This window comes from Malaclemys terrapin, chromosome 10 (genome assembly GCF_027887155.1).
Source record: "Malaclemys terrapin pileata isolate rMalTer1 chromosome 10, rMalTer1.hap1, whole genome shotgun sequence".
Classification (NCBI taxonomy): Eukaryota; Metazoa; Chordata; order Testudines; family Emydidae; genus Malaclemys; species Malaclemys terrapin.
Genome location: NC_071514.1, coordinates 333,345 through 352,777, shown reverse-complemented (window position 1 = coordinate 352,777; position 19,433 = coordinate 333,345). Strand labels below are relative to the sequence as shown.

At 49.4% G+C, this 19,433-nt stretch overlaps 2 protein-coding genes across 9 annotated transcripts in view; one reads left to right on the top strand and one right to left on the bottom strand.

Moving 5' to 3' along the window:
- The window catches only part of MAP1A (microtubule associated protein 1A), a 124,609-nt gene extending 118,102 nt beyond the window's left edge, over nt 1-6,507 (bottom strand). The window contains exon 1 of the mRNA XM_054042270.1: nt 6,320-6,507. Coding sequence (XP_053898245.1) covers nt 6,320-6,479 — 160 coding nt within the window. The 5' untranslated portion in view covers nt 6,480-6,507. The remainder of the gene's footprint in view (nt 1-6,319) is intronic.
- LOC128844495 (uncharacterized) lies at nt 3,979-18,286 on the top strand. Of its 8 annotated transcripts, none has more exons than XM_054042282.1 (4): nt 4,020-4,066; nt 7,616-7,708; nt 11,644-11,902; nt 16,878-18,286. In XM_054042282.1, exon 4 carries the CDS (start codon nt 17,289-17,291, stop codon nt 18,189-18,191), a length of 903 nt encoding a protein of 300 aa, XP_053898257.1. In that variant the 5' UTR covers nt 4,020-4,066; nt 7,616-7,708; nt 11,644-11,902; nt 16,878-17,288; the 3' UTR covers nt 18,192-18,286. The 8 variants fall into 8 exon arrangements, 7 of the variants coding, with proteins under 7 accessions (XP_053898261.1, XP_053898257.1, XP_053898258.1 ...); XR_008446482.1 differs by lacking the exons at nt 4,020-4,066; nt 16,878-18,286 and adding exons at nt 6,431-6,513; nt 14,721-14,825; XM_054042283.1 differs by lacking the exon at nt 4,020-4,066 and adding an exon at nt 6,431-6,513 and having other exon boundaries at nt 16,968-18,286.
- The last annotated feature ends 1,147 nt before the right edge of the window (nt 18,287-19,433 follow it).

Sequence of the window (19,433 nt, the reverse complement as noted above, 5' to 3'; positions counted from 1 at the left end):
ATCATTCTAGCAGTGGAGATATGTCCGTAGGAGCAACAGATGCAAAACCCACCGAACACCTGCAATATACCTTCACAAGGCAAACGTGGGAGCTTAAATTCATAACTTTGTCAAACACTAAAAATCATGGTCTTAAGACACTGGATTTATGGCCATTACAACAATCTGTAACCCAAAAACAACAAGGAATCTGGTGGCCCTTAAAGACTAACAGATTTATTTGGGCACAAGCTTTCGTGGGTAAAAAACCACTTCTTCAGATGCATGGAGTGAAAATTATAAATGCAGGCATTATATACTGACACATGAAGAGAAGGGAGTTACCTCACAAATGGAGAACCAGTGTTGACAGGGCCAATTCGATCAGAGTGGATGTAGTCCACTCCCCATAATTGATGAGGAGGTGTCAATTCCAGGAGAGGCAAAGCTGCTTTTGTAGTGAGCCAGCCACTCCCAGTCCCTATTCAAACCCAAATTAATTATGTTAAATTTGCAAATGAATTTTAGTTCTGAAGTTTCTCTTTGAAGTCTGTTTCTGAAGTTTTTTTGTTCAAGTATGGCGACTTTTAAATCTGTTATGGAATGTCCAGGAAGATTGAAGTGTTTTCCTACTGGCTTTTGTATGTTACCATTCCTGATGTCCGATTTGTGTCCATTTATTCTTTTACATAGAAATCTGTAACCCACTAACCTCCGTTTTTGTCCTATAACTACAGGGGTGTTAATGGGCCACTTCACCTTGAATAGTCCCTTAGGTATGTGTTAACTACTTATGCTAAACAGTCTGTTCCACCTCTGAGTGCCTTTTCCAGACCTGAAGAAGAGCTCTGTGTAGCTCAAAAGCTTGTCGCTTTCACCAACAGAAGTTGGTCCAATAAAAGATATTACCTCACCCTCCACCTTGTCTCCCATAAAGACTTTGCCATTGTCAATAAGATGTTCCTTTCTTCAGGAAGGAGGGGTTGAAAAGCCCTAATGTATCTTCAGTCTAATCATTGCCCCATGCTGCTGATCAGATCGGGGACTGTGTGCCAGACACACAAGGCCAAGGGGAACAGGAGTACTTGTGGCACCTTAGAGACTAACAAATTTAAGGGGGAATGTAATCAATCCAGTTGCTTTCATGCACAAAAGCAGAGAGGTTGCATTTGGCACTTGCTTCTGGCTGGCACTGCTACTGTTTTATGTGGGATATGTTCCCTGTACACATTCCCCTCCAGGCCTAAGAGTTTCATGTCGTTATACGGTAAAGACCATAAGAAGCTTTATCTGATTAAGGAGCTGAAGTCTCTTATGTAAGGATGAGTGAGTGGAGCTTCTCCTTCCCCTAGGTAACCCTACCAAAGCACTCACCTGGCACCTCTCACCCCAAGTTACTAACCTGTGCTTGGAGGTCAGTGAATACCACATAGAGGGGGATGTGTGTCAGGCTCACAGAGCTCTTTACCCTAGATCCTGTTTACAGACACAGATAAGTTTATTAGTAAATAGTGTCAGGGAGCCTGGGCTGTCTGAGGATAGCCCCAGGTCCAGCTAATTCCAAGACTCCTTAGAGCAGGGGTGGGCAAAGTACGGCAAACCACGCAGCCCAGCCCCGCTCCGGTGCTCCGGCCGGGGTGCAGGGTCTGGGGCCACACCACGGAGCTTGGTCCCGCTCCGGCTGGGTCGGGGGCCGCACCACACGGCTTGGTCCCGCTCCAGCTGGGGCGCTGGGTTGGGGGCCGCACCACACTGCTTGGCCCCGCTATGGCGCTCCAACTGGGGCACAGAGTCGGGGGCAGCACCATGCAGCTCCCAGAAACCACGGAACGGACCCGCTCCGGCTCCTATGTGCTCCAAAGGGAGCTGCAGGGGTGGTGCCTGAGGATGGAGTAGCATGCAGAGCCGCCTGGCTGCATCTCTGCATAGGAGCCGGAGAAGGGACATGCCACTGCTTCCAGGAGCTGCTTGAGGTAAGCGCCGCTCGGAGCCTGCACCTCTGAGCCTCTCCCCACGTCCCAACTCCCTGCTCCAGCCCTGATCCCTGCCGCTCTCCAAACCCCTCGATCCCAGCCCGGAGCACCCTCCTGCACCCCAAAGCTCTCATCCCCAGCTCCACCCCTGAGCCTGCACCCCCTCCCACACCCCAACGCCAATTTTGCGAGCATTCATGGCCCTCCATACAATTTCTATTTCCCGATCTGGCCTTCGGGCCAAAACGTTTGCCCACCCCTGCCTTAAGTTGAGGTCCTTTACATGTCCCCACTCCACACACCCATGACCCCCAGCTTGTTCCACAAGCCCCAGATCAATGAACACAAACATCATAACAACAGCATTTTTGCCAGTATACATAACCTGACACTGATGGATTTGTACTGCTCCCTACACCCCACAACTGCTGGGGAGAAGGAAACCTCCCGACTTCCTCAGCCACCTGGGCTGCCCTGAAATAGGGACAGGGGCAAAGGGTAGAAACCCTGCTTGAGGCACCAGCCCTCAGCATGCCCCAGGATGGGGCAGGGAGGGGATGGGAAGAGCCTCGGGCTGAGACAGAAGCTGGGGGGAGGGGATAGGGGGTCTAGGCCTGCAGTGAGGGACAGGATAACAAGAGGGGGGACGGACATAGGGGGTTCAGGACTGCGGTGAGGAGCAGAGTATGAAGTCGGGGGATGAGGGGAGAAGGAATCCAGGGCTAGCCTGAGGGGCAGGGTAAGAAGCCGTGGGGGGCGGATGGGGGAGAAGGAATCCAGGACTGCGGTGAGGCACCAGGCGGGGTAAGAAGCTGGGGAAGGGAGAAAAGGAATACAGGGGGAGGTGAGGGGTGGAGTAAGAAGTCGTGAGAGGAAGGGGGGTTCAGGCCTGCAGTGAGGGGCAGGGTAAGAAGCTGGGGAGGATGTGGGGGAAAGGAATCCAGGGCTGTGGTGAGGGGTCAGGGGAGATAAGAAGCCAGGGGAGGGGGATGGTCCATCCAGGGGGCGGTGAGGGATGGGGTAAGAAGTCGGGAGAGGAAGGGGGGTTCAGGGCTGGCCTGAGGGATGGGGTAAGGAGCTGGGGGGAGGGAGAAGGTCCATCCAGGGGGCGGTGAGGGGTGGGGTAAGAAGTCGGGAGAGGAACAGGGGTTCAGGACTAGCCTGAGGGGCAGGGTAAGAAGCCAGGGGAGATGGGGGGAGAAGGAATCCAGGGCTGCAGCGAGGCGCCGGGTGGAGGGAGGGCGATAGTCCTTCCAGGGGGCGGTGAGGGGTGGGGTAAGAAGCCAGGGGGATGGGGGGGGAATGAGGGGGAAGGGGGGGAAGGAATCCAGGGGCAGTGAGGGGTGGGGTAAGAAGCGGGGAGAGGAACTGGGGTTCAGGGCTAGCCTGAGGGATGGGGTAAGAAGCCAGGAGGATGGGGGGGGGTAAGGAATCCAGGGGGCAGTGAGGGGTGGGGCAAGAAGCCGGGGGGATGGGGGGTAAGGAATCCAGGGGGCAGTGAGGGATGGGGTAAGGAGCCGGGGGGCTGGGGGGGAAGGAATCCAGGGGGCGGTGAGGGATGGGGTAAGAAGCCAGGGGGATGGGGGGGAAGGAATCCAGGGGGCGGTGAGGGACGGGGTAAGGAGCCGGGGGGATTGGGGGAAAAGGAATCCAGGGGCGTGAGGGGTGGGGTAAGAAGTCGGGAGAGGAACTGGGGTTCAGGACTAGCCTGAGGGACGAGGTAAGGAGCCGGGGAGATGGGGGGGAAGGAATCCAGGGGGTGGTGAGGGGTGGGGTAAGGAGCCGGCGGGGAGGAATCCAGGAGGCGGTGAGGGACGGGGTAAGGAGCCGGGGGGATGGAATCTAGGGGGCGGTGAGGGGATGGGCGGGGAACGAATCCAGGGGGCGGTGAGGGACGGGGTAAGGAGCCGGGGGGATGGAATCCAGGGGGCGGTGAGGGGTGGGGTAGAATCATAGAATCATAGAATATCAGAGTTGGAAGGGACCTCAAGAGGTCATCTAGTCCAACCCCCTGCTCAAAGCAGGACCAATTCCCAACTAAATCATCCCAGCCAGGGCTCTGTCAATCCGGGCCTTAAAAACCTCCAAGGAAGGAGATTCCACCACCTCCCTAGGTAAGGAGCCGGGGGGATGGAATCTAGGGGGCGGTGAGGGGATGGGCGGGGAAGGAATCCAGGGGGCGGTGAGGGGTGGGGTAAGAAGCCAGGAGAGGAACGGGGGTTCAGGGCTACCCTGGGGGACGGGGTAAGGAGCCATGGGGATGGGGGGGGGGAAGGAATCCAGGGGGCGGTGAGGGGATGGGCGGGGAAGGAATCCAGGGGGCAGTGAGGGACGGGGTAAAGAGCCGGGGTTATGGGGGGGAAGGAATCCAGGGGGCAGTGAGGGACGGGGTAAGGAGCCGGGGGGATGGAATCTAGGGGGCGGTGAGGGGTGGGGTAAGGAGCCGGGGGGATGGAATCCAGGGGGCGGTGAGGGGTGGGGTAAGGAGCCGGGGGGGCTGGCGGGATGGAATCCAGGGGGCGGTGAGGGGATGGGGGGGGAGGAATCCAGGGGGCGGTGAGGGGATGGGGGGGGAGGAATCCAGGGGGCGGTGAGGGGTGGGGTAAGGAGCCGGGGTTATGGGGGGGAAGGAATCCAGGGGGCGGTGAGGGGTGGGGTAAGGAGCCGGGGGGATGGAATCCAGGGGGCAGTGAGGGGTGGGGGAAGGAGCCGGGGTGATGGGGAGGAAGGAATCCAGGGGGCGGTGAGGGGTGGGGGAAGGAGCCGGGGTGATGGGGGAGAAGGAATCCAGGGGGCGGTGAGGGGATGGGGGGGGAGGAATCCAGGGGGCGGTGAGGGGTGGGGTAAGGAGCCGAGGTTATGGGGGGGAAGGAATCCAGGGGGTGGTGAGGGACGGGGTAAGGAGCCGGGGGGATGGAATCCAGGGGGCAGTGAGGGGTGGGGGAAGGAGCCGGGGTTATGGGGGGAAGGAATCCAGGGGGCGGTGAGGGGTGGGGGAAGGAGCCGGGGTGATGGGGGAGAAGGAATCCAGGGGGCGGTGAGAGGATGGGGGGGGAGGAATCCAGGGGGCGGTGAGGGGTGGGGTAAGGAGCCGGGAGAGGAACGGGGGCTCAGGGCTAGCCTGGGGGACGGGGTAAGGAGCCGGGGGGCTGGGGGAGAAGGAATCCAGGGGGCGGTGAGGGACGGGGTAAGGAGCCGGGGTGATGGGGGGGAAGGAATCCAGGGGGCGGTGAGGGGTGGGGTAAGGAGCCGAGGTTATGGGGGGGAAGGAATCCAGGGGGTGGTGAGGGACGGGGTAAGGAGCCGGGGGGATGGAATCCAGGGGGCAGTGAGGGGTGGGGGAAGGAGCCGGGGTTATGGGGGGAAGGAATCCAGGGGGCGGTGAGGGGTGGGGGAAGGAGCCGGGGTGATGGGGGAGAAGGAATCCAGGGGGCGGTGAGAGGATGGGGGGGGAGGAATCCAGGGGGCGGTGAGGGGTGGGGTAAGGAGCCGGGAGAGGAACGGGGGCTCAGGGCTAGCCTGGGGGACGGGGTAAGGAGCCGGGGGGCTGGGGGAGAAGGAATCCAGGGGGCGGTGAGGGACGGGGTAAGGAGCCGGGGTGATGGGGGAGAAGGAATCCAGGGGGCGGTGAGGGGATGGGGGGGAGGAATCCAGGGGGCGGTGAGGGATGGGGTAAGGAGCCGGGAGAGGAACGGGGGCTCAGGGCTAGCCTGGGGGACGGGGTAAGGAGCCGGGGGGCTGGGGGGGAAGGAATCCAGGGGGCGGTGAGGGACGGGGTAAGGAGCCGGGGTGATGGGGGAGAAGGAATCCAGGGGGCGGTGAGGGGATGGGGGGGGGAGGAATCCAGGGGGCGGTGAGGGGATGGGGGGGGAGGAATCCAGGGGGCGGTGAGGGGATGGGGGGGGAGGAATCCAGGGGGCGGTGAGGGGTGGGGTAAGGAGCCGGGGGGATGGGGGGGTTGGAATCCAGGGGGCGGTGAGGGGATGGGGGGGGGGGAGGAATCCAGGGGGCGGTGAGGGGTGGGGTAAGGAGCCGGGGGGATGGGGGGGTTGGAATCCAGGGGGCAGTGAGGGGATGGGGGGGAGGAATCCAGGGGGCGGTGAGGGGTGGGGTAAGGAGCCGGGAGAGGAACGGGGGCTCAGGGCTAGCCTGGGGGACGGGGTAAGGAGCCGGGCAGGGCTGGCGGTGGAGCCCAGCCCCTGCCACTCACGGCGTGACAGTGCGGCACGTTGACGCGCCCCGGGCGGGGCTGGACAGTTCCTGCAGCACCAGCCCCAGGCAGCCCCGCGCTTCTCTCCCGGTCGGAGCCGCCGCCACTGCACCGGGCGGGGGGGAAAGTGCCGCGCGCTGCGGCGCCCACTGCTCACCCCGCTGCAGGGCGCCCCGCAGCGCCCCGCGCTCCGCCTCTGTCCCGACCTCCCCGATCACGATCAGCAGCGCGTGCCTCCGTAGCTCCCAGCCGCGGCGCCCGCCAGACAGCCCGGGCGCTGCTGTATCCATGGCAACCGCCCCGTCAATGATCTCCATGGAAACCTCTAGCCGCTACTGCAGCGCGAAGCAGGTGACTGGCGCGCGGCTCTTAAAGAGCCATCGGTCCCACGCTGATTGGCTGGGGTGGACACGTGAGCCAGAGATATTGCGGACGAGCAGTAGGGGGCGAGGTCTCGTGGTTTCGCTGGCTCCACCCCTGCCTATACCACCCCTCCCCTCCCTTTGGCTTCACGTGAGCTCCTCTCCTCACGTGCTCAGAGGCAGGTGGGGGGAGCGCTGAGAGGGTCAGTTCCGCGCTGCCCCGCCCCCTCCCTGCGGCTGGGGAGCCTGGCGGGCCCGTTCGCCGGGTCTCTAGAGCAAGGGCCGCGGCGGGAGCGGGGAGCCGTGGGCGGGTTATGGCAGCGCCGGGCGGCTCGTTGCCGGTGTGTGGGGCGGGCGCTGCGCCCCTCCACCGCCAGGAGCGGCCCCGAAGGGAGTGTTCTGTGTGGGCTGGGGCAGTGGATGTGCCCTGTGCACTGTTGGAAAGGAGACACATCCACCCTCATTGAATTGGTCTCGTTAGCACTGACCCCTCCCTCGGTGAGGCAACCCCCATCTTTCCATGGGCTGTGTATTTATACCTGCTTAGCTACTGTATGTGCCACTCCATGCATCTGATGAAGTGGGCTGTAGCCCACAAAAGCTTAGGCCCAAATAAATGTGTTCGTCTCTAAGGTGCCACAAGGACTCCTCCTTGTTCTTGCTGATACAGACTAACATGGCTACCACTCTGAAACTATGTATATGATCGATAATGCATTCAAGCTAGCCATGTTGTCATTGGAGTACTTGCATACAATGTATGAGAGAAATCATCAAATAGCCCAAGCTCAGGGCATCAGCCCTTGGCAGGTTGTGTAAGGGAAAGTCCACCAATGGCCATTTTAGAATACAGAGTATGGATGATGATAAAGGCTTACAGTACTTGTGCTCTTCTGACAAAAGAGCAGATATTTGGCCTGTGTTAATGCAGCTTAGTGAAAGAAGAGTCTGAGTCTATGATTGTAAAACCAATTTAAGTAATAATCAGCAGTGTTCCCTAAAAGTGTCAGTTCCTGTAGTCTGCAAGATTCCTGTTGAGAGGAGTTACTGCTTGAGAAGCGTAACAGATAAATCCATGTCTTTGCTTTCAGTGGAATTTTTTCTTATAATCTGCCACATCAACCCGGAGACATAAGAGAAAACTGAGAGTTTGGAAGGAAGAGTCAGCATTTTGGCAAGTGCATGTGAGTCTTGCTATCTATTGTGTCATGAAACATTAACAGCAATATAATCTGAAAACAAACAAACAAAAAACAGAATAATTTTCTCTGCTGTGTTTCCAAATGATTTAGGTTGCAGTTGCTGAGGAGTTAATAGGTTAGTTATTTTCCACACTAAGATCTTTAATAATCTGTATTAGTCTCCAGGAGATGAACTCAACGTGATGTGATAGCTCTTTTCTATCTAAAAATTTCTATGAAACCAGTCTATGCACTTTATGGGAAATGAGCCTTATAAACAAAAGGAGTCAGTGGAGCAAAGGATTGAATTTATTTTTCTGTGCTGTAATTTGCCAGACTGCATCAAGTTCAGCTTGTCTCAAGTGGTTGCACTGAGACAAGTAAATATGTAAATAAAGAGAAAGAAACTTGCAGATAGACAAATGTAAGTGATTCTACCTTGAAAGTGGGACTGTACATCACTAAAGAGAGTCACTGTGATCAAAGGTTTTCAGAGATTTTCAGACCACATGATCCAAGTACCTTTTGTTTTCAGATGATTCATCTTAATACTTGAGGATTATTTTTTGACATCTCAGCTCTCTAGAACTGCAGCTTTTCACTGCAGTGCAGAGAGGCTCCTCCAGCTGGCTTCCTACCAGAGGGGAAAAAAGGAACAGGAGACATACAAACTGGAGTGAAGACTAAAAACAGTGCCCCGTCATGGTGCCGTTCCACAGAGACTAGAACCTCTAGGAAAGATAGCTTATGCTTACAAATGAGACTGCTTTAAAATGGACAATGCCCTTTCTGCAGCACACAGATGGAATAACTGATGCTTTCTAGTATGAATATGCATATAATAGAATCTGCACAGCAATTGCTGTCCAAATTTTTTACTTCAAAGAAGCTATGACAATCTAAATTATCTGAGGATCTGCCCCAAAGATTTTTTTACTATATGATATTTATTGCTATTATATTATTATGCTATTATATTATTATTATTTGTTTGTATTGCGGTAGCACCTAGCAGCCCCAGTCAGGAATCAGTGGCCCACTATGCTAGGGACTGTTATACACCTGTAATGAAAATATGATCCCTGCCCTAAAAAGGCTTTTACAATCAAAACATATGATGGGAGACAACAGGTGAATACAATAGATAGTGGGAGTGCAAGATAACAGTGAGATATTTATGGTTAGCAGTAGTCATGAAAAGGGAATAAAGCAAATAGCCTCAAATCATAATAAAAGGATTCTTGAATGTGCCAGAACAGAAGTAATACCCAATATTTCAATTTTCCAGTCCTCTAGCCCAGGACCTACTGCTACAGAATAATCAATCAAACCAATCAAGTTCATTAAATGTCCATCCTCCCTAGCCAAAAGAGGAAAGGAGAAATGTCCATATGAATAAAGTCCTCTTGGGAACTGGAGACCTACGAGAGCATCTAACAATGTTAAAACGTTTAACCAAGTAAAATAAGATAATACCAGTGATAGCAACTGTTAAATGTCTAAGAAAAAGAAAGGAGTGCTTGTGGCACCTTAGAGACTAACAAATTTATTTGAGCATAAGCTTTTGTGGGCTACACTTCTTCGGATGCATATAGTGGAAAATACAGTAGGAAGACACACACCCTGAAACAATGGGTGTTACCATACACACTAGAAGGAGAGTGATCTATAAGGAGAAGTTAATTACTAATGTGACTTTTGTTCTCCAACTGCATGGCCTTGATAGATCTCCATGGTGAGATCACTTGCCCAAAGGAACCCATTTCAAAGCAACTGGATGAGTGTCACAGGGTTCTATTTAAGGGTAAGCTTTGATCTAGCATATCGTCTGGCCCTTGAAGAGTAGGCATTCTGAGAACTGTAGAGCCGGGGGTCATGTCACGGCAGGTAGGAAGTAAGGTTTGCTGAGTAAGCGGGCAGAACTGAGTAAGAAGCAGCCTTTCTTTCAGAAGGAAAAACACAAGGGACAAAGCAAGATCTGGTTTGGGTCTCTCCAGTGAGGTAGAACTGAAAAGAGGAGTGATAGTAACTGATTGGTGAAAGTTCTCAAGAACTATGGGTCTAGATAAGATCAGTTATGGGGCCTTTTGGAGAACAAGACTGGAAAAGGAGCTTTGAGGGGTTTGGAAGAGGACTTGCGGGGAAAGGCCAGGGAGAAGGTCTAAACCAAGATGCATTGTGGGAAGAAGCCCAGGAAAGCAATGAAGCAGGGCAGTTTTGGGGTTAGGGCACACAGCTACTGTATGATTTAGGGTTCCAGGGCAAGGGACCTCTTCATGATACCAACTAGAGGATGAAGGATGGTTTGATTCTTCTTACAAGAGTAGGAGAACCCCTGTAGGAGGGGGTGAAGAACTATGCATTTTTCTTTTATTCGGAACATTTGTTCACCTTAGAAGGGAAGGATTTTTGATTAGTCCAGTGTGTGAGAGGAAACTAAGGAACAGATTACCTGACACTGACCGGGGCAAACTGACTTTATCACAGTGTGTGTGTGGATGGCCTCTGCTCTGTTCCAGGATTCTAGGGCACACTGTATAAAAGGTTCACCCCAAATTGTCACTTAGCTTCTCCCTAACCGTGGGCATATCCTTTACATCTCCAGGTTGAAGGGGAAGAGGGAAGATTAGTGTGAATCTATGGAGGCAATATATTTGGAGGACAAAAGTTACTTCAGTATGCAATATTTTCTCCACCATGTGACTGGTTCCATAAATGGTCTGATTTAAATAAAAATCCATGAACATTATAGGCAAGAATTTGGCATGATATTTTAGGACAACTTCATCCTTACAAAAATGTGTATGAGAATGATCTGCCAGCCAAGCCAGCAATACTGGAACATTCTTAAATGCCAGAGTTGTAATAGAAACATCATGATGATGATGATTATGATGAAGAATTCTTCTTGACTTCACAATTTCTAGAGCCAGGGCAAGAAGTCAGCAGGTGGATTCATAGGTGGAGTTGAGGAGTTATATGGTCAGAGTAACAGCCAAGGAAGTTGTTCTTTCCAGATGTATTTTGTGTTGATTGAAAAAGGGTTATGTTGGTGTCAGGAAAGCCAAGGAGGAGGATGCACTAGTCAAGACAGGAAATGATTAAGGCTTGGATGGGAGTTTTAGTTGTGAAGTCATCACAAATGCAGGAGAGAAAAAGACAGAGCAAAAGCCAAACAAGGGAAAAGATAGGTTCTGGACTGAGCAGAGATGAGACAGTCTGACAGCGAAGCGGTGATACAGTGCAAATCAGCTAATTTGTAACCAGGACTGTAAATGTTCTGACTTCTACAAGACCTTTAGGGAGGGGATTACTGGACGAGATGTAAAGCTCTTATGATTTCACCTTCATGAAGGGAAAGTAAAGTAAAGCAGGTGTCATGTCTTGTCATCTCCTCTAGTCTTGCTCAGTGTGTTGTAGGGTGAACATGAAAACAGAGCAAATTTCTCTGTTTATCTTAGATATCAAACTCAGACCAGGAAGTAGTTTCCAGACAGAGATATCTTTTCACTGAAGAATGGATGTTGTACTCTATATTTTAATGTTCTCTTTCTTCATCTGCTGTTCAGTCACCTAATTTACACCCTAGCCCATAATCCTGTTGTTTTGCTCCAGGTTACAACTGGATTAACTTAATCTATAGGCAAGGGAGCGACATTCTGTACCTCCAAGTAGCACCCTGAAACTGCCATATTCACCATTGTCATATAATTACGTTTTATACAAAGTATGCCTTGTGAGATATCATTTTTAAAGTCTTGATTTGCTGAACAATTAATAACATGTTGGATTATATGTGATGTTATGAAGTATTGCTATGTGTGTGTTACTGAAATATGTTGTGAGATTGGGAACACCCACAAGCAGCCTTTCAGGTACAACAATGGAGTAATCAGATGTACAGATCACCCATTAAAGGAAATTCACTTTCCCCGCAGCCATCCCAGAAGACTTCTCAGAGAGAACACGTAGACAATGGAGACTGCTTGACCAATGAGGGTGGACTCCACCTCACAAGCATAGATCCTTCCTGCAATTTGAAAGAAACTGTAAAAGAGGGTCACTCCCCCCATAACTGAACACCTGGAAACACATCTGGAGGACAAAGACTTTGAACCGGGGAGGGTCATCCCAGGCTGGGAGGCAGTTCCAGCCTGTATATTGAAGATCTGCAACCTGTTTATACCATCTGTCAGGGTGAGACACTGCTTAATTCAAATCCCATTTAGATTGTAGAATTCAGACTGTGAATTTAGTTTTGTTTCTTAGGTAACCAACTTTTATCTGTATGCTTGCTACTTATAATCACTTAAAATCTATCTTTCTGTAGTTAATAAATCTGTTCTATATTTTACCTAAAACAGTGTGTTTTGTTTGAAGTGCTCAGGAAATCTGCTCAGGTTAAAAAAGCTGGTGTACGTCCACTTTCCTTTGTAGAAGTGGCGAACTGCATAATGCTTTTAAAATCAAGATTGGATGTTTTTCTGAAAGCTATGATATAGAAATTATTTTGGGGAAGTTCTATGGCCTGTGTTATAGAGGCGGTTAGACTAGATTATCATAATGGTCACTTCTGGCCTTGGAATCTATGAATCTATGCAAGAAAGGTTTAAAGTAGAAAGTCCAGGGGAACTTGTAAAGAGAGAGAACTTTCCATCAGAATCTGTGTCTACAGGGCTAACTTTGTTTTAAAGTGCACAGGATTACTAGGAATCAAAGGCTCAGGAAGTAGAGTTCCTTCTAAACTTGAAGAGTTTTTAGTGGCAAAATGTTTACAGTGTTAAAGAAGAATCATCAGGTCTCCCCCAAATTTGCAGGCAGTCATATGATGAGACTGAACCCTGATTGCCATCCTAGTAACCAGCAGAACAGCTTTAGGTTTTGATGCTGAAAATGATTAAATTTGATAATATTATTTAACTTTGACAGCATTTCCCAGTAGAAATGGTTGGAGCGGTGCTGCCATTTATACTGTGGTTTCTTGGATGAGATTGGGAAGGCTCTGTGGAGAGAGAAGCAAAGAGGAAAGGCTCTCTGTTCTGACAAACCACCCACTGCTCCTCACCGACCTCTTAGGTCAGGGGTCCCCAACGCGGTGCCCGCGGGCACCATGGCGCCTGCCGGGGTGTCTAAGTGGACCCGCGTACTGGCCGGCAGACGAGCATCCGCCAAAATGCCGTCGAGAAGCAGCGTCATCCAGCGGCGTCGCCTCTTGATGTTGCCGCTTGTCGGTGGCATTTCGGCGGAGGCTCGTCCGCTGCCATGGTCCTCCATGGTGCCAGACAAAAAAGGTTGGGGACCACTATCTTAGGTGATTTGTCAGGGCAGAGCTCCTCTTCCCTCTCCACTACTCTCTTATAAAAGGCCCTGTGAGATGCTCAGTGTCTCCTGTGAGATCCTGAACACACTTAGTTTCCATCAGTGTTAAGACCTAAGCACATACCTCTTAACAACCCCTTCCCCCCCCACCCCGCCCCCCAAGCTACTGCATGTTCTCAGCATACAATTTTCAAAGTCTCTTAGCTTTGTAAAATAAAAACAATTATTTTTCAAACTAAGCAAAAGCACTAATCCTCAGAGGACTATATCCAGGCAAAGTTTCAACTTGGAAACATGGAAAGAGATTCTATGGCTTGAAATTTTTAATGCAAGAAAACTATTTGTTCATTTTTCCACAATTAAAAATGGTTGAAACAATGTAATTTATGTTAAAATAAACAATTCACCTTCAGGCAGAAAACAAGCATAGAAAATATTTGATCCAAAGGTGAATGCATTGGAAAGCTATTAATATGCAAAAATGGAAGATTATAACCAAGTATTCTGCAACCTTTACTCTAATTGTTGCTAACAGCCCACCTGCTCAAAGTATCTGCACACGCTGCTAGGCATATGGAGGAAAGTGCAGTTCCTTTGAGCAAGTGGGGGCTGTTAGCAACTGCTAGAGTTAAAGTTGCAGAATACTTGCTGTTGTTATCTTCCTTTCATTTTGTCTTACTGCAGCTGTAAGGTGATGAGTCATCCCTGAACTAGAGCCAGATTAAGCCATGTACACTAATAAGTCATTCCTGTGCTAGGCACCAGCCAATCCACAACCCAGGAGCTGGTCTGGTGACTTTTAGGGTAGGTATATAAGCCTCACAGGAGGCACAGCAGAGCAGCTCACCCTGATGAATGTTACTTGAGAGCTGTGAACTTGCTCCTGTCTGAGAATAGCAGTGGATGTGCCAAACCTTAGCCTGCTCTAGCTTTGCTCTCACTCTGGTCTTGTTCCAACTTCATACTGGACTCCTGAGTCCAGCTGTGACCCTAATTGGGAATGACTATCCTCATCATGGTTGCTGACTTGTAGGCTTGTAAGATGAATATTGTTAATTCTTCTCCAGTAAGACTGTCCAAATAAATTTATTTCTATTTAACTTACCACCTTAGATGCACATACATAGCATTTTGTATTACTGTAGATGTTTTGATTGTATAATAAAAGACCCTATGGTAATATGTCCAACAGGAAAGCTAAACTGTTGAGAATTCTGAATTTCCTAATGTTTGTGTGATGAAAATCTGACTAGGTTGCATTAATCTGTCTTTTGTATGTATGATAAACATGTGTTTATTAATCTATTTGTCATATTTATGGATCTACATATGCTGCAGTAATACAGACCTACATTTAAAAAAATCTTTTGTATGAAGGACACTACACAAAAGTGAATTGGCTTGCATTACATATGCTATCAACTCCAACCTCCTCTTGGTATTCCACAGTTTCAAGAGTAGCATAGCATTTGACAGAGTTCATTAACTATTGGTAAGCTGATCATATTATTGTAAGTATGGTAGCTTGATTCCACTGTAATTCAACTTAATTAAAGGCAAACTAAACAGCCCTTTAAATATATACAAAATCTGATTAAAGTAATAATTTAGACCAAAAATTAGTGGCTTTAAAAATGAGAAATGAGAATATTTTATAACAATATTTAAAAATTTTCCTGTTTTACTTTCCTTTCAGGAACTGGCTTCTGGAATCTGTGTTTCTCCTGCAGGAGTTGATGGCATCACTGACATTCATAGATTCATAGATTATAGGACTGGAAGGGACCTCGAGAGGTCATCGAGTCCAGTCCCCTGCCCGCATGGCAGGACCAAATACTGCCTAGACCATCCCTAATAGACATTTATCTAACCTACTCTTAAATATCTCCAGAGACGGAGATTCCACAACCTCCCTAGGCAATTTGTTCCAGTGTTTAACCACCCTGACAGTTAGGAACTTTTTCCTAATGTCCAATCTAGACCTCCCTTGCTGCAGTTTAAACCCATTGTTTCTGGTTCTATCCTTAGAGGCTAAGGTGAACAAGTTCTCTCCCTCCTCCTTATGACACCCTTTTATATACCTGAAAACTGCTATCATGTCCCCTCTCAGTCTTCTCTTTTCCAAACTAAACAAACCCAATTCTTTCAGCCTTCCTTCATAGGTCATGTTCTCAAGACCTTTAATCATTCTTGTTGCTCTTCTTTGGACCCTTTCCAGTTTCTCCACATCTTTTTTAAAATGCGGCGCCCAGAACTGGACACAATACTCCAGCTGAGGCCTAACCAGAACAGAGTAGAGCGGAAGAATGACTTCTCGTGTCTTGCTCACAACACACCTGTTAATGCATCCCAGAATCATGTTTGCTTTTTTTGCAACAGCATCACACTGTTGACTCATATTTAGCTTGTGGTCCACTATAACCCCTAGATCCCTTTCTGCCGTACTCCTTCCTAGACAGTCTTTTCCCATTCTGTATGTGTGAAATTGATTTTTCCTTCCTAAGTGGAGCACTTTGCATTTGTCTTTGTTAAACTTCATCCTGTTTAACTCAGACCATTTCTCCAATTTGTCCAGATCATTTTGAATTATGACCCTGTCCTCCAAAGTAGTTGCAATCCCTCCCAGTTTGGTATCATCCGCAAACTTAATAAGCGTACTTTCTATGCCAATATCTAAGTCATTGATGAAGATATTGAACAGAGCCGGTCCCAAAACAGACCCCTGCGGTACCCCACTCGTTACGCCTTTCCAGCAGGATTGGGAACCATTAATAACAACTCTCTGAGTACGATTATCCAGCCAGTTATGCACCCACCTTATAGTAGCCCCATCTAATTTGTATTTGCCTAGTTTATCGATAAGAATATCATGCGAGACCGTATCAAATGCCTTACTAAAGTCTAGGTATACCACATCCACCGCTTCACCCTTATCCACAAGGCTCGTTATCCTATCAAAGAAAGATCTAAAGCAGTGGTTCTCAACCAAGTGGTACACGTAACCCTGGGGGTATGCAGAGGTCTTCCGGGGGGTACATCAACTCATCTAGATATTTGCCTAGTTTTACAATAGGCTACATAAAAAGCACTAGCAAAGTCAGCACAAACTACAGTTTAATACAGACAATGACTTGTTTATACTGCTCTATGTACTATACACTGAAATGTAAGTACAATATTTCTACTCCATTTGATTTATTTTATAATTATATGGTAAAAATTAGAAAGTAAGCAATTTTTCAGTAATAGTGTGCTGTGACACTTGTATTTTTATGTCTGATTTTGTAATCAAGTACATTTTAGGTGAGGTGAAACTTGGGGGTACTCAAGACAATTCAGACTCCTGAAAGGGGTACAGGAATCTAGAAAGGTTGAGAGCCACTGATCTAAAGCACTAGAAGGAAGGCTACTTTCTGCTCTGTTGCTTTAGGTTTGGTGATACCAGCAATTCTTGAAGGAGAAACACAAAACCCTAAACTCAGATCTCAGCAGGTAAAAACCTTTGTTTACTTTTGAATGAATTTATTTGTAACTGTAAAGCAAGTCCAGCACTCTGTAATGTTGTCAGATCTTACGTGTTTTTTGTATGCCCTGGAGAATGTATTTATTTTGAAAAGCATTTCAATTCAACTTTAAAGAACTATTTAAAAAAGTGGTAGCTACTTATGGGTTATTCTTATTTGAATAAGAATAGAGCTGGGTGGGAAAGTGTCATTCCCAGCCCCTGGAATACAACATTCTCCGAGGAAAACACATTGACATCAGGGCACCCTCTAGGGGCCAGTATATACTCATACATGTAGAATTTTTATGATTCTGGGAATAATCTAAAAAATATTGTGCTTGTGAACAGTGCAGACGCCATACCACGGCAAGCATGGAGTCCGCTCAGCTCAAGACAGCAGTCATGAACATTGTAAACACTTTGTGCGTTATCGTGCAGTTTATGCTGAACCAGAACCTGCAAAACCAGGCGGCGCGGAGTAGGCTATGGCAGCGCGGCGGCGAGAGTGATGAGGACATGGATATGGAATTCTATCAAACCGCGGGCCCCGGTGCTTTGGAGATCATGCTGTTAATGGGGCAGGTTATAGCCGTGGAACGCCGATTCTGGGCCCGGGAAACAAGCACAGACTGGTGGGACTGCATAGTGTTGCAGGTGTGGGACGATTCCCAGTGGCTGCGAAACTTTCGCATGCGTAAGGGCACTTTCATGGAGCTTTGTGACTTGTTTTCCCCTGCCCTGAAGCGCTAGAATACCAAGATGAGAGCAGTCCTCACAGTTGAGAAGCGAGTGGCGATAGCCCTGTGGAAGCTTGCAACACCAGACAGCTACTGGTCAGTCGGGAATCAATTTGGAATGGGCAAATCTACTGTGGGGGCTGCTGTGATGCAAGTAGCCAAAGCAATCACTGAGCTGCTGCTACGAAAGGTAATGACTCTGGGAAATGTGCAGGTCATAGTGGATGGCTTTGCTGCAATGGGATTCCCTAACTGTGGTGGGGCGATAGATGGAACCCATATCCCTATCTTGGCACCGGAGCACCAGGGTACCCAGTACATAAACCACAAGGGGTACTTTTCAATGGTGCTGCAAGCACTTGTGGATCACAAGGGACGTTTCACCAACATCAACATGGGCTGGCCGGGAAGGGTTCATGACGCTCGCGTCTTCAGGAACACTATTCTGTTTAAACGGCTGCAGCAAGGGAATTACTTTCCGGACCAGAAAATAACCGTTGGGGATGTTGAAATGCCTATTGTTATCCTTGGGGACCCAGCCTACCCCTTAATGCCATGGCTTATGAAGCCATACACAGGCAGCCTGGACACAAGTCAGGAGCTATTCAACTACAGGCTGAGCAAGTGCAGAATGGTGGTAGAATGTGCATATAGCCATTTAAAAGGTCGCTGGTGCTCGTTACTGACTCGGTCAGACCTCAGCCAAACCAATATCCCCATTGTTATTGCTGCTTACTGTGTGCTCCACAGTCTCTGTGAGAGTAAGGGGGAGACCTTTATGGTGGGGTGGGAGGCTGAGGCAAATCGCCTGGCTGCTCATTATGCGCAGCCAGACACCAGGGCGATTAGAAGATCACACCAGGAAGCACTGTGCATCAGAGAAGCTTTGAAAACCAGTTTCATGACTGGCCAGGCTACTGTGTGAAAGTTCTGTTTGTTGAAAACCCACCCCCTTGATTGACTCATTCCCTGTAAGCAAACCACCCTCCCCCCTTAAATCACAGCTTGCTTTTAAAGGAAATAAAGTCACTATCATTTAAAAATCATGTATTCTTTATTAATTGATTATAAACATAGGGAGAGAACCGACAAGGTAACCTGGGTGAGGTTTGGGGGGAGGATAGGAGGGAAGTAAAAGGCCACTGAAAAAATTCAATATAATGACAGCCTTTTGGTTGGGCTGTCCACTGGGGTGGAGTGGGAGGGTGCACGGAGCCTCCCCACCGCGTTCTTACACGTGTGGGTGAGGAGGCTATGGAACATGGTGAGGGGGGAGGAAGGTATACAGCAGCTGCAGCAGCACTCTGTTATCCTGCTGCCGTTCCTGAAGCTCCACCAGACGCCAGAGCATGTCCGTTTGATCACGCAGCAGCCCCAGCGTTGCAGCCTGCCACCTCTCATCTCGAGCGTCCCTCATGATCTCACGTTCACTGGCATCTTTCCTGTACTTAGATACCGTGTCCTTCCACTCATTCAAATGAGCTCTTTCAGTGTGGGTGCATTCCATTATTTCCGAGAACATCTCATCTCGCGTCCTCTTTCTCTGCCGCCTTATCTGAGATAGCCTTCGGGCCGAAGGAGGGAGGCTTGAAAAATTTGCAGCTGCTGGAGGGATGAAAAAAAGGAGAGAAGTTTTTAAAATGATACATTTTACAGAACAATGCTTATACTCTTTCATGGTGAACAACACTATTCACATTACATAGCACATGTGATTTCAGTACAAGGTCGCATTTTCCATCTTAATATTGAGTGCCTGTGGCTTTGGTGTTAGAGATCACAGACGCAGGTCCGGGCAACAGAATTCGGCTTGCATGCGGCCATGGTAAGCCATTGTCTTTCGGCTTCTGCGCTCTCCTTTCCCACATACCAAGCAAAGCCCATTGACTGCTGCGGTTTTCCTGTTAACCTTCAGCAGCAGAAAACAAACTAACCCCCCCCCCACCCAATTCTCTGGGATGATCGCTTTATCCCTCCCCCCACCGCGTGGCTGGTATCAGGGAAGATCCCTGCAGAAACCAAACTAACCCGCCCCCCCCCGCCCTGAATTATCTGGGATGATCGCTGTACCCCTCCCCCCACCGCATGGCTGGTATCAGGGAAGATCCCTGCAGAAACCAAACTAAGCCGCCCCCCCCGCCCTGAATTATCTGGGATGATCGCTGTA